General features: G+C 33.8%; 1 protein-coding gene across 1 annotated transcript in view; it reads left to right on the top strand.

Annotated features, from left to right (window-relative positions):
* The first annotated feature begins 11,748 nt into the window (after positions 1-11,748).
* Positions 11,749-13,059, top strand: part of LOC107732828 (serine incorporator 1-like) — a 9,212-nt gene continuing 7,901 nt past the window's right edge. Inside the window, exon 1 of the mRNA XM_016544247.1 lies at positions 11,749-11,888. Within this exon, the coding sequence (XP_016399733.1) occupies positions 11,850-11,888 (39 nt within the window). The 5' untranslated portion in view covers positions 11,749-11,849. The remainder of the gene's footprint in view (positions 11,889-13,059) is intronic.

The raw sequence follows: 13,059 nt of genomic DNA, 5'->3' as shown, positions 1-13,059 counted from the left end.
ATGTCCACGTGTGAACAGTGGCTCCACCGGGTGGTGAACAACAGCACGTAATGCATTTAAATGGGTTCTGAGGTACAGCAGGTTTAAAAAAAAAATATTTTAGTATCATACATTTTTTATATTTGTGTGTATACATGTACAGCTTCACTGTCTTTGTAATGTTAGATACAATACACACATTGTGTGACTTCATCGATGTGTTTTTAACAGCACAGTTACTGTAGTGTAAAAACGTACAAAGAAAGGCAATTTTATCCCAGTTTGGCAATTACAACATTTTACACTGATACATTAACAGTTATCAGTGTAGAGTATAAATGGGACGATACTGTAAAATAAACACAGAGTATTAAAATAGACAAAAATTGGCATCCCAAAGTGCCCCACACTTAATAAATAATACCAGTTTCACACGTATCGTGACACAGACACTAAAAAAAAGATCTCTCTAGACTTGTCAAACATCAGTCATATCCCTCCCTTCAGTTTGCATGTTTAGGCTATATAGACCTTAAAAAGGCTATGGCTCTTAGACAACCTCACACCACACATTCAAAAAAGGTACAAGTACTCTTTTTTTTATCCTATAGTTTGGATTAGCTCAATTATTCAAACTCGAGTTTGAATCAAATTGACATCAAAGATATACTAAACATAAACATATATTGTAAGTACACTCTTTACAAAACTCTATGCATCACATACAGTATGAGAGTTTATAGAGAATAGAAAGTGGACAAGTTTTTTTTTGTTTGTTTTGTTATAAAATCCTTTGCACACTGAGATTAAATTAGTTTAGCATTTATTTTAATACGCTGAACCATTCAAATTTAAATAAAAAAAACCTGTGTGGAGGGCATTTTGAATATTTATTAAAACACTGCAAATTATTTTTTCCTAGTACTGTATACTCTTAACTTTATGATTAATTATACTTCCCTTCCTGATTTATGCCTTTTTACACTGCATTTCATGTTTGGCAGTTCTGATATTTGTATATATACATTAGTTTGTTTTTTTGTAAAGTAATTTTATGTCCTTTTTCAAATTTATTATTATTATTATTATTTTGAAGGCTGAAGATAATGCTACATGATGCTTGAATATTCGCAAACATCTGTTCGTATTCGTTTACAGTTACCCTTTCCAAAAACTGAGGCGATATTCAAAGACACATTACTAAGATCACATAATATCATACAATATCAAACCACAACAGGATGTACACGTAACTCACAATAGTCATTATTGGATAGAAAACTCATAAAAAGAACAGCATTTTGTCAAACAAATGCATAAAATTCATTAAAGCATTCCCAAGCAGGTCCCCCCGCGTTTTGGCTTGTCTGTGTTTAAAAAAAAGTGAGGATTGCTCTTCGACATCCTCTTGCAATATTCTGCTTCCTTTCCTGTTTTTTGGACATTCTGTTTTTTCTTTCATTGTACGGACCCTTTGAAGACCTTGTCCTTCATTTCACATTTTAGCTGCCCTCTGTTGCTTCCTGTAATGCAGTCTGACAGGCATCAGGAACAGTCGGTAGAGGATGAGCTCCAGGGGAAAGGCGGGGGCGGCTGAGGCCCCATCTCTGCGGTCTAGGCATAGACTCAGCCACCTAGGAACCCTCTTTCACCTCTGGGCTCTCTGTAGGAGTGGGGGGTTCCTCCGTAGACGGGGACTGAGCATCACCTGGACCGTCTGAAACAAAGAGACATAAAAAAATGACTGAGGAATAAAAGACGTTTTTATTGTTCAGTATTGAAATTATCAGTACACCTAATACCAGAGTTCCCACACTTTTTGAATTTCCTTCAAAACCAGTAGTTTTAGAATACATATTACATAACTAAGCATAATTAGGAAAAAAAATATTAATTTCTGTGACTTTTCCAGACTGTAAAATCAATATTTCCAGGTTTACCATGACTGAGGAAACCCTATATAACTATATGCATCAATAATATAATAATTGTTTATAATAATTGCAATATTTACCTTATTTTCACATTTTTAATATCTTTTGCCCATTACAGGTTATCATAAAAAGCTAATAGTCTAAATGTCTACAAGCCTATATAATTACATACATTGCCATTCAAAAGTTTGGGATCAGCAAAAAAAAAAATTATCTTAAAAAAAAGTATCTTTTGCTCATCAAGGCTGCATTTATTTGATCACAAATAGAGAAAAAACAGTAATATTGTAAAATATTATTCCATTTTAAAATATATAGATAAAATATATTTTATTCCTGTGATCCAAAGCTGAATTTTCATCAGCCATTACTCCAGTCTTCAGTGTCACATGATCCTTCAAAAATCATTCTGGTTTATTATCAATATGCTGATTTATTATCAGTGTTGGAAACAGTTGTGCTGCTTATATATATATATATATATATATATATATATATAGGACAGAAAGTTCAAAAGAACAGCATTTATTTGAAAGCGAAATCTTTTGTAACATTATAAATAAAATTAAATAAATTATTTTCATCAACTGAAAGCATCCTTGCTGAATAAAATATTATTAACCCCAAACATTTGAACAATAGTGTATTTCTGCTGCTTAGTTTCCTATATACTTATATAATGCAATGACATTCAGACATTTAAGTGTCTGGATACTTAAAATAGTGATGGTTTTCAAATTATTTTGTTTAAATGTTAACTGAAATATATGTTCTTATTGTGTTTTTGGTACATTTCAGCTCTGAAATATATCTGGCCCATTTCATGATTGCTGGAGGTAGAGAATGTTAAATGGGGTAATACTGTAGAGACGTCTACATGATATTTCAGAGTTGAAGTCTAAGGCCATTGATTCTCATTGACATGAAAACAAACCTCTTTTAATTGGGTTGAAAACAAACCTCTTGGAGTGCTCACTGGACAGGCCATTTTCAAGCCAAATTTTGAATTATACTGTAGATTGATAGAAAAAAGAATGCATGAGAAAGAAGCCTTTCAGCAAGAAAAAAAACCAACAAATACATAACTAAGCCAGAAGTGGCACACACAAGAAGTCTTGCAAATCTCAAGAGGTTTGACGGGCCTTTGCATTCATGTTGGCTGAAATCCACGGCTTGTGTTTGTTTTGAGGACTTTCCCATTAAGAGCAACAAGCCCTTTCTCCGTCAATCACTCTAATAGCTGACTGTTTCTGATGTGCGGATCGATAACCACAGTCTCTGCAATTTACGTACAGCATCGTCCTTCAGCAACCGCAGTCCCGGCAACCTCCATTGAATTTTACTGCCCACAGACACTGGGAGATGAGCAAAGACATTTTATGAGTAATTATATTTATTTTATTATTACATTTTTATAAATTTTTATTTTATTAATTATTTATTCTCATTATTATTAAAATAATAAATATTAAATAAATATCAATTTAAAAATATAATAAATAATATACAAAGTTTAAAAAAAGTTACCTGTGAGGGATAGTTCTGCCAGTTTAAGAGACAGGTCAGGCGGGACTCCAACAGGAGACCCCAGGATGTCGGGCAGTGCGTTGCGACGGCCAGAGCGGCCCGATGAGGCAAAATCCAACACCGGCTCCACTTCTGTCATCTCTAAACAAAACACAGAGCTCACATGAGGCTTGCAGTCAATACAAAACAGATCATTATCCAAATACTGTACATGCATTGTCTTTTCTGACCATTAGATGGAGGTGGCACCCCAGAAATTGTTTCTCGCCCACAGGAGGAACAACAGAATTATATAAGCAAACATTTTTATGCTTGACCCATCTCGATTGTTCCACCGTGGCCCGAGGCTTGTCTTTCACAAGCACAAATAGGCCACTCTACAGAACGCAAAGCCTTCCCAAATCACTCTCCATTCTCTCTCAGTCAGGAAGCAGTTGCCTTGGCAACAGGATGGATCACCTATATTGCATAGCAACAGGTAATCTCTTCTGACAAACAGTGCTGAGATGCACTTTTGCTCTGTTTTCTTTTGACACAGCTGTTGCCACAAGTAAGCTATTTTTCCACGTGAGCCCAGTCTCTGTATATGCACTCGCATGCATGTGTACGTGAACACTTGTGTTACATGTGTACGTGACTTGACCATATGCATGCATTCACATCCCTGTCTTAGCATGTGCTTGCCCAAACATATGTCTGTGCATAAATATAGCAAAATTCGCATGCCACGAGTGCATCTTCGGACCATGCACAACTGGTTTAGAAGACCTGGTCACACACTCTGTCAATGCAACTTTCAAAAACAGCCTAATAAATGAGTGTGTATATACAGTATAAATAAATCATTGACACCTAAAGCCATGGTGAACAGGAACTGAAAATTGAAAGTAGGTCTTTAATGCAGAGATTTTCTTTGACACATATTATCAAAGATAACATATCTTTATGGGAGACATAAAACGTCACACTTCATTTGTTTTGATGGCATGATTCAAGTGTTTATTGCAGTGTAAAGGTAGTATAATTTACACATAGGTTTTTATAAACTGAACCTTTGCCCTCTGAGCATTGCAATTATTGTTTATACTTACACTTAGTTTTTTAAAAGGGCGAATTAAATATCATCCCTTAAATATCACATATCATGCATCACATATTTTATTATTTTCCTAAGCACCTTTTTGCCTGGTGGAAGATAAAACATCCATACAACATTGATAAACCAAATATAAGTGTGGCCATCATTTTACAGCCTACTAATGCTATCAAAAATGGATATTCAAGGCTCTCTCAGCCAAGGATCTCAAAAACTCTTCTCAGGCTGTTAAAGGAATAGTTCACCCAAAAATGAAAATTTACTGAAAATTTACTCAACCTCAGGCCAACCAAGAATTAGATGAGTTTAGGAGACAACAGATTTGGAGACATGGATCCTCTGCAGTGAATGGGTGCCGTCAGAATGAGAGTCCAAACAGCTGATAAAAACATCACAATAATTCATAAGTAATCCAGACGACCAGTCCATTAATTAACATTCATTAAGCACTGTTTACAAGTAAAAACAGTACAAAACTGTTCTAAACAAAAATTAGTCTGTAAATTTTGTTTTAGGAGGACAACAGAGGATGGACTTTTTCACTGAAAGAAGTGTTATTATGGATTTTGTCCAGAAGTGATGGTTTAAAGTTAAAACACCTAAATGATTGGGTTGTTCTTACAAACATGCAGCTTTTCACTTCACAAGACATTAATTGGTAGACTGGAGTCCAATGTGAATTGCTTGTGAATTATTGTGATGTTTTTATCAGCTGTTTGGACTCTCATTCTGACGGCACCCATTCACTGCAGAGGATCCAGCAAGTGATGTAATGCTAAATTTCTCCAAGTCTGATCTGTTGAAAAAAACAAACTCGTCTACATCTTAGATGGCTTCAGGGTGAGTACATTTTCAGCAAATTTTCGTTTTTATACTATATAAATACTATTCACTGGTAAAAGCACAGCTAGGCTAAAGACAGCTTTTAGACAGCATCAGTCCCTCTCTCATTCTGTTTGTCTATCTCCTGGCTGGCTGCCTGACTAGCTGTGGCTCTTGTAGTTTTATAATCCATATTGTATGAAGCTGGAGGATTACGGATGAGAGACAGCACTGGAGTGGATCCACTGCACTCTCAGCTACACTTCTTATTTATTATCATTTATTTAAACCCCTCTTTATTTAAACTTCTCATTCGTCCAGACTTGCTTAACCACAGATCTTCAACTAAACGAGATGTCATTGCCTTAAAGTTTAAGATACAAAGAGCACTTTTGTACTAGTAGATAATTAGATGGAAAACGTGTAATCTGCTGCTTTCAGTAAAGAATAAACAAAAAATACACATAATAAACGGAGAATAAACAAAGTTCACAGTCGCTGATTAACATTTTATGTACAAGTTGGAGAAATGCAAAAAAGACAACAGTAAAGATGATGTTATGTGAAACAAAAAATTAAAAGATTTTTATAATGTTTTTGAAAGAGGTCTCCTATGATCATCAAAGCTGATTTTATTTGATGTTGTGAAATATTATTACACTTTAATTTTCTATTTGAATGTATTTTAAAATGTGATTTATTCCTGTAATGGCAAAGCTGAATTTTCTGCAGTTATTACTCCAGTCTTCAGTGTCATTATTATTATGTTATAAAAAGTATAAAATTATTATAAATACATTATATTTTTGTGGAAACGGTGATACGTTTTTTTTAGGATTCTTTGATGAATAGAATGATCAAAAAAAGGCAATTATTTGAAATAGAAATCTTTTGAAACGTTTATTAATTTTGATCAATTTAGTGTGTCCTTGCTGAATAAAAGTTTTAATTTCTTACTTAAACATTTGAACATTAACTATAAAACTAATTAACCCAGTTATCAAACCAACAATAATAGGGAATATATCTTTAAAAGAAAAACAATATTAAATGTGTGTGTTTTTAATTTTTAAATCATACTGTACTGAAAAATTTGATGCCAACAACGATAGCTTTTTTATATAAGGTTCATTATAGAAATATTAACTCCTGTGATGGCTATTTTACTGTTTAACCTGTTTGTCCCTGCCAACTTGGTTTTTGCTTAAAGACGAATCTGTAAATAACTCTTGTAAGAAAGTAATGGGTTCGTTTGAGCAGCTTGTGCAAAATTACACCATCTGTACCTGTTTGCTTTCTCACACAAATAGCCAAATAAAAGCAAAACAAAATCTGTGTTTGGGTAAAAGAAACTAACCTGCTGTATACGTTAAACATGGCGCAGATTGAATGCACTTTTCTGGATGATGGGTTTGTTTTTCTATCAGACTCACATGATCAGTCACGCAACAGCTGGAAGCCCAAAGCAATGACCTTCACATTGAAAACCTAATTCTGTTAGAGGAGACACGGTGCACCTAGATTACTGATATTACATTCTACTGAAAGATGTCATTTCGTGATTGTTCTATATCCACAGAAAAGCAAAATATCAAGCCACATGTCCATCATTGTTAGTGTCCGTCCAACAAGAGTGCAAAGAGAGAGTGTTGCATAAGATGCAAGGGAAGTGACAGACTTTATATGACAGGCTATGTAAACAAATAGAGGTGGACCGCAGGGGTCACTTCACTTCTCCAAGCATTCAGACTGAACAACTTTGGCCACACTTTGGGCATGACCTCATACTGTCTCTCGAACTGGACGACACATTTGGACACTGCATTAGGGCAATCTTAGGACAACAACATGGGACGAGACTAAAGTGATTTTAAGAACTGTCGTGTTAATTCTCAAGATGACAGATCGCTTAATTTCCCTGTGATCAAGTGTCTAGATGAAAATAACATAGAACATTTTAACTGTGAGTGTGAGCGTTATAATTCATTTAAAATTCAGGCCTTCAAAAATTGATCTTAACTCTGACAGAGTGAGGACCTGAATCGGTGCTAAACTGGAGCAGATGATGTCATGTTAATCCTATTAATTATGTTTTACCATAAAAAAAATCTAGTGACAATGCCTCACTGGCCAGGTAATGACTTCTCAGGTGGTGTTTGTGTATTAAGCTACTTCCTCTACTGGTTTCACGCAGACTTCCAAGGCACCATAACATAATGTCTAATGATCTGGAACAAATTCATATGAGCAAATAATTAGGCAAATTACTCGCTAGAAATAGAATCATACTTTGAAAAAAATTAAACAATGAATCAGTTTACTTCTTTCAGCTGCTCCAACATGCAGGACTGTGGAATATCATCAACAAAGAAGGATATACAGTATGCTGCCTTAAAAGATATAAGGGACGAATTTACGTGATATTAGTGGGGGGGGGGACACGTCCCCCGCGTCCCCCGTGTAATCTACGCCCCTGGAACAGTATGTTACACAAATATTGAATTCGGACATGGCTTGATCCCTACAGCCAAATACTGTTCATCAGCACTGACTGTATATTTTACAGTTTCTAACTGTACAGGTGCATCTCAATAACCAAAGACTTAAACTACTTCAGTCTGTGTGCATTGAATTTATTTAATACACAAGTTTTACAATTTGAGTTGAATTACTGAAATAAATGAACTTTTCCACGACATTCTAATTCATTGAGATGCACCTGTATTTCATGTAAATTTAATATACAAACCTATTCAATCTGCAATCCATTTCTAATTATAAAAAATGTGTGATGACGCAAATGGGACACATGATGATTTTAAAGTTCAAAATGGGCCTCTCTGGCAATTGTATCCAACAATAAAATAAAAACAGAGCACAGTGTTACCTAGAAACACAAAACGTAACACACAGGATAATAAAATATTATATAGCATCTGTTGTATTATGTGTTATTTTTTCACACATTTAAGCAGGTACTTTTTTTATTCATACATTTACATATACATTTATATATATATCTTCCTTTTTTGTAGAATCTTTTATCTTATGAGCAGGGAATTTTTAGGTTTTTTTGTGATATGTAAGATAAAAATAAAATGATAAAATGTTCTAAATTATAAGGTGATTCATGCTTTTTACTTCTATATACAGTATATATAAACCAGTTAGCTAATTCATTGAAGTCTACTCCAACATTTTCTTTTTTCATTGAATTTATTAAAGTTGCCCTCGGGTTACAGCTGAAATTGATCTGACAGCAGTACGTGCTCATGGGTGTACATGTATAAACGTTCATGTTGCACACGCGTCCCCTTATGCCTCACATCTGCGCTCTGTCATCATAAAATATCGTAATTCAGCAGTTTTAATCTAATAAGTGCGTTTATTTATATATGTATAATTGTGTTGTCATCCTTATTTGATATTAGTGTTCATTCTCCCGATAAATCTCTATACCAGTATTAATCTTGAATGAATTTCAATGCAAGTGATCGTTATAGCAAAGCCTCGAACAACGTGTCAGTGTTTCACCTTAATAATGATAATGAATGAATTGCATACACTGTGATAGAAGATTACGCTCATGCCGAGCTCAAACAGCATAAGGAAGAGGCGAGAACTTACCAGCGGTGTAGAGAGATATGCACAATATCCCTATCTGATGCAGATTATTCACGGTACTGATAAATTAATGCACCGTTTTTACGGGAGACGGTGTGTTTTGAAAGCACCTGCCCCAGTCCTAAGGTTTGATACCATCTCGGCTCCCGTTTGCGATCGTGATTTTAGAGAAATAATTGACAGGGGCAAAGAGGACGATACCATTAATTATTCGTAGGGGAGACGGTACACTGCAGTGAGAATGAATACGGAATAAAATCGTTGTTATTTCAAATAACCATGGCGTTAAGATGGCAAAATAATGATTTCCTGATTATTGTTTATTATTTATCATATATGTTTTTTTCTACAATCGGATTAGGTTGATTCAACAAGTCAGAGAGGTGGGCCCCCGTGTTAAATGAAGCACACTCTATTGCAATATATATTTTTTATTATTGAACTTAAAGTGTCAGTACCATTCCCTGTAGTAGCCTACACTCAAATGTCATAGAGAATTGTATTAGAAAAGTATTGTTGTGGCATTGTTGTATTCCAAACAGAGATGTAGGTTAAATGCATTTGTTTGTGAAATATCTGACCTACTTAATCAAAATATGTTATCAGTTTGATTCAAATGTACAAATATCATAAATGGAATTTAAAATATCAAGTTAATTTAAATATCAATATCACACATAAATTATTCATTTCGTACTGATTTATATAGGTAAGTTTAGTTTATATACGCTTTTTTTACTTAATTGATAAATAAACTAATAAAGCCATTTATATTTTGTTCTAAGCTTACGTTTCAAAATAAAAGTTCTTCTTCTTCTTCCGTTTTTTGGCGTGTTACATCCTGTGTGCATATCGCCACCTACTTTTGATGTTATGCAGTCATGGTTTATTTATTATCAATTTATTCCTTGTTTTTGCTTTTCCTGTTCTTACACACGTATATACACAAATATTCCTACTTAAATAATGATTCGATGCTCCATCCCATTCCTTCTCCCCATGCTCCACCTGGCGCTGCGTGTTCAACTCCTCCAGACTAAATCCGTGGTCTCCTAAAGATCCAGAATAGAATAGAGCATCCGCATTCTATATTTAAATCCTTTCACTTAACCCAGTAGTATATATGTATTTTATTAATATCCTGTATCCTTCTCTATCTCTGTTAAACTCATATCCTAATAAGTATTCCAAATCCTTATTTACCTTACCTTTTTTGTTTAAATATGATATTAATTCCTTTCTTTCTTCATCATACCTTGTACAATTATATATTACATGCTCCACTGTTTCTTTCTCCCCACAATTCCCACATAGACCAGTCTCATGTATTCCAGTTCTGAACAGTGAAGCGTTCAATCCCGAGTGTCCAAGACTCATCCTAGTTATAATAACCTCTTCTTTTCTATTTCTACCACTTACACTTCTTTTAGTATTAACCATTTTTTAAATATTATATAAATGCCTTCCCTTATTATCTGTATTCCATATGTCCTGCCATTCTTTAATAATATTTTCCTTAATGATAGTTTTAATTTCACATTTACTTAAAGGAACATTAAAATCTATTACTTCTCTTTTTAAAGCATTTTTTGCTAATTCATCAGCAGATTCATTACCAGCTATTCCCACATGTGCTGGCACCCAGCAGAATCCAACTACCACTCCTTTTCTTTGTATACGCCATAATAATGTAAATATTTCACACATCAAATCTTCTCTAGAAGATTGCCGAGTAATCAATGATGTTAAAACAGAAGCAGAGTCAGAACATACCACTACTCTGTCTGGTCTTACTTCCTCTACCCATGTTAGTCCTATTAGGATAGCAACTATTTCAACAGTATATATTGACAATTTAGATGTTAATCTTTTAGTTATGGATATTTTAAAATCTGGAATATATATTCCTACTCCTGTAAGCCCTGTTTTGGGGTCTTTAGATCCATCAGTATAAATGTGCATACTTGCATAAAATCTTTCCTGTATATACTTATTTACATTATATTTAATACTACCCATTTCCTCCCATTCTCTTTTCTTATCCAATATCTCTAGATCAATTTTAACATCAGGAATTATCCATGTTGGTACCTCTCCCCATACAGGTGACACACTACATTCTATATTTGTTATCTGATATTTCTCTGCTAACTGATTTATATTCCATCCATATCCTCTCCCTTTGTTATTTGAGTATTCCCAGCAATTATTTAAAATATCTTTAGCTATATGTTTTCCAGAATAACTATTTAAAGACAACCAATATATCAAAGACAATTTAACTCTCCTCAAGCTCAATGGCATTTCATTTGCCTCTACTAATAACGCATTGATTTGTGTTAAAATAAATGTTTTATCATGTCCTAAACTTTAAATATTGATAACCGATATTAATATAAATAAGAAATTAACACTATTAAAATACTGTATTTTAGGCTGCGTAGTTATAGTTATATCCAATAACATATTGCATTATAATAGCCATGTTTGCTTAATTTGCATATGGACTTCAGCAAAAGTAGGAAACTAATAGAAACAAGCCTTAAATCTCCTTAAGTAATATAAACATAGTAGTTCAAAATACATAACATGCCACAAAAAATACATTTATACATCGATGTGATTATTTTATTATAATTTTTAATTTTATTAAGTTTTATTTTTATTGTTTTGTTCAATAAATTTGTAGAGTTTATGGGGGAATTGAGAAAGAAGGACCTTTATTATGAAATAGAATGAATTGACTGTTAGAGTCGTCACCTTCAAACACCGGAATCAACTGACAGAACGAGAAATAGCTCATGCTGTAATTGACTGTCAATTCATCCTCTGAAAGTGTTTTGGAGTCGTTTGTTTATTAATACAGAATGGGAGCCTGTATGGCGTTGTGTTCTCTTGCGAGCTGTGTAAGTGTTCGGTTTTATTTTTCATGGTTTAGCTAACCGAGCTGCTACCTAACAGCGTCGCTAAATCAATAAGTGAACAGAAAATAGAGAACAATATAACTAAGACAACATATTTATAAAAAGTTAACGTAATGGACGGCGATATTTAAATAGAAAGTGTGTGGTTTCGAAGAGCTGTTCGCCTGAAAACAACAGCACACGGAAGTGTGCTTATATTTGCATTGAGATTAATTATAGCAGAGATCCTCCATGACTTCCTAACAGATAACAATCGTATGATTAACTGAATCATTTAACGTGAAAGAAATTATACAGCAGTGCAAGGGATGATAATTCCAAGTAAGCTAACTTATTAATGGTTTTTGTATTATGTAGTCTTTGGTGTGATTTAGTCTTCTAGTAGTTTCTATGTTTTATTTAAGATGATTTGTTCATAATCAGGTTATACAGGTTTTCAGTATAACTGAAACAAAATATATATACCATTTAATTTCCAACATTCACAATTCAAGATGTAGATGAACTATGACCTTAAGAAACTAGTGAGATTTCTTGTGACATGTTAACAGGCTGAACTGCTTTCTTCTGCTGGTTTTCAGTAATTTGGTATATTCAGTTTTGCATTTGAAACCCAAGCCATGCTGCTTGAGCCACTTTCTGTAAATGTTTATCTACTTGCTGGTACAGCACACACTACAAGAGAGTCAAATCTGCTCTAAGTACAGCCAAATACACTTTACATTATGGTTAAGATTGGTTATAATGTGTTGCAAAAGCAGTGTTTTTATTTGACACTTATCATTTGTGCCAGTAAGACACACTTTGTCTTTTTTGTCTTCAATACAATCTTCCTTTTTGCTTGATCAATTATACAGCTTGAGAAATATGAAACGAGTGACAATATATATTTAAATATATATATATATATATATGTATGTGTGTGTGTGTAATATTTTTGGTTAGATTTCCTCCTTGGTTAATCAGCTGATCAGCCACTCCTAGCATGAGTAATGGTCAATGAATGTTTTTAAATTAACTTTTATACAGTGCACATGACTGGATTTATTAGGATCAAAGTCTTTAACAATGATTTCCTCACTGTTTCATGCAACAGAACAACTCTTCTTCCTTCTTCTGTGGTCATATACAAATTAGGCCATGAATGTCATGA

Source organism: Sinocyclocheilus rhinocerous, unplaced genomic scaffold, assembly GCF_001515625.1.
Source record: "Sinocyclocheilus rhinocerous isolate Xijiao unplaced genomic scaffold, SAMN03320098_v1.1 scaffold1151, whole genome shotgun sequence".
In the NCBI taxonomy this organism is placed as follows: Eukaryota; Metazoa; Chordata; class Actinopteri; order Cypriniformes; family Cyprinidae; genus Sinocyclocheilus; species Sinocyclocheilus rhinocerous.
This window is presented reverse-complemented; position numbering and strand designations above follow the sequence as displayed.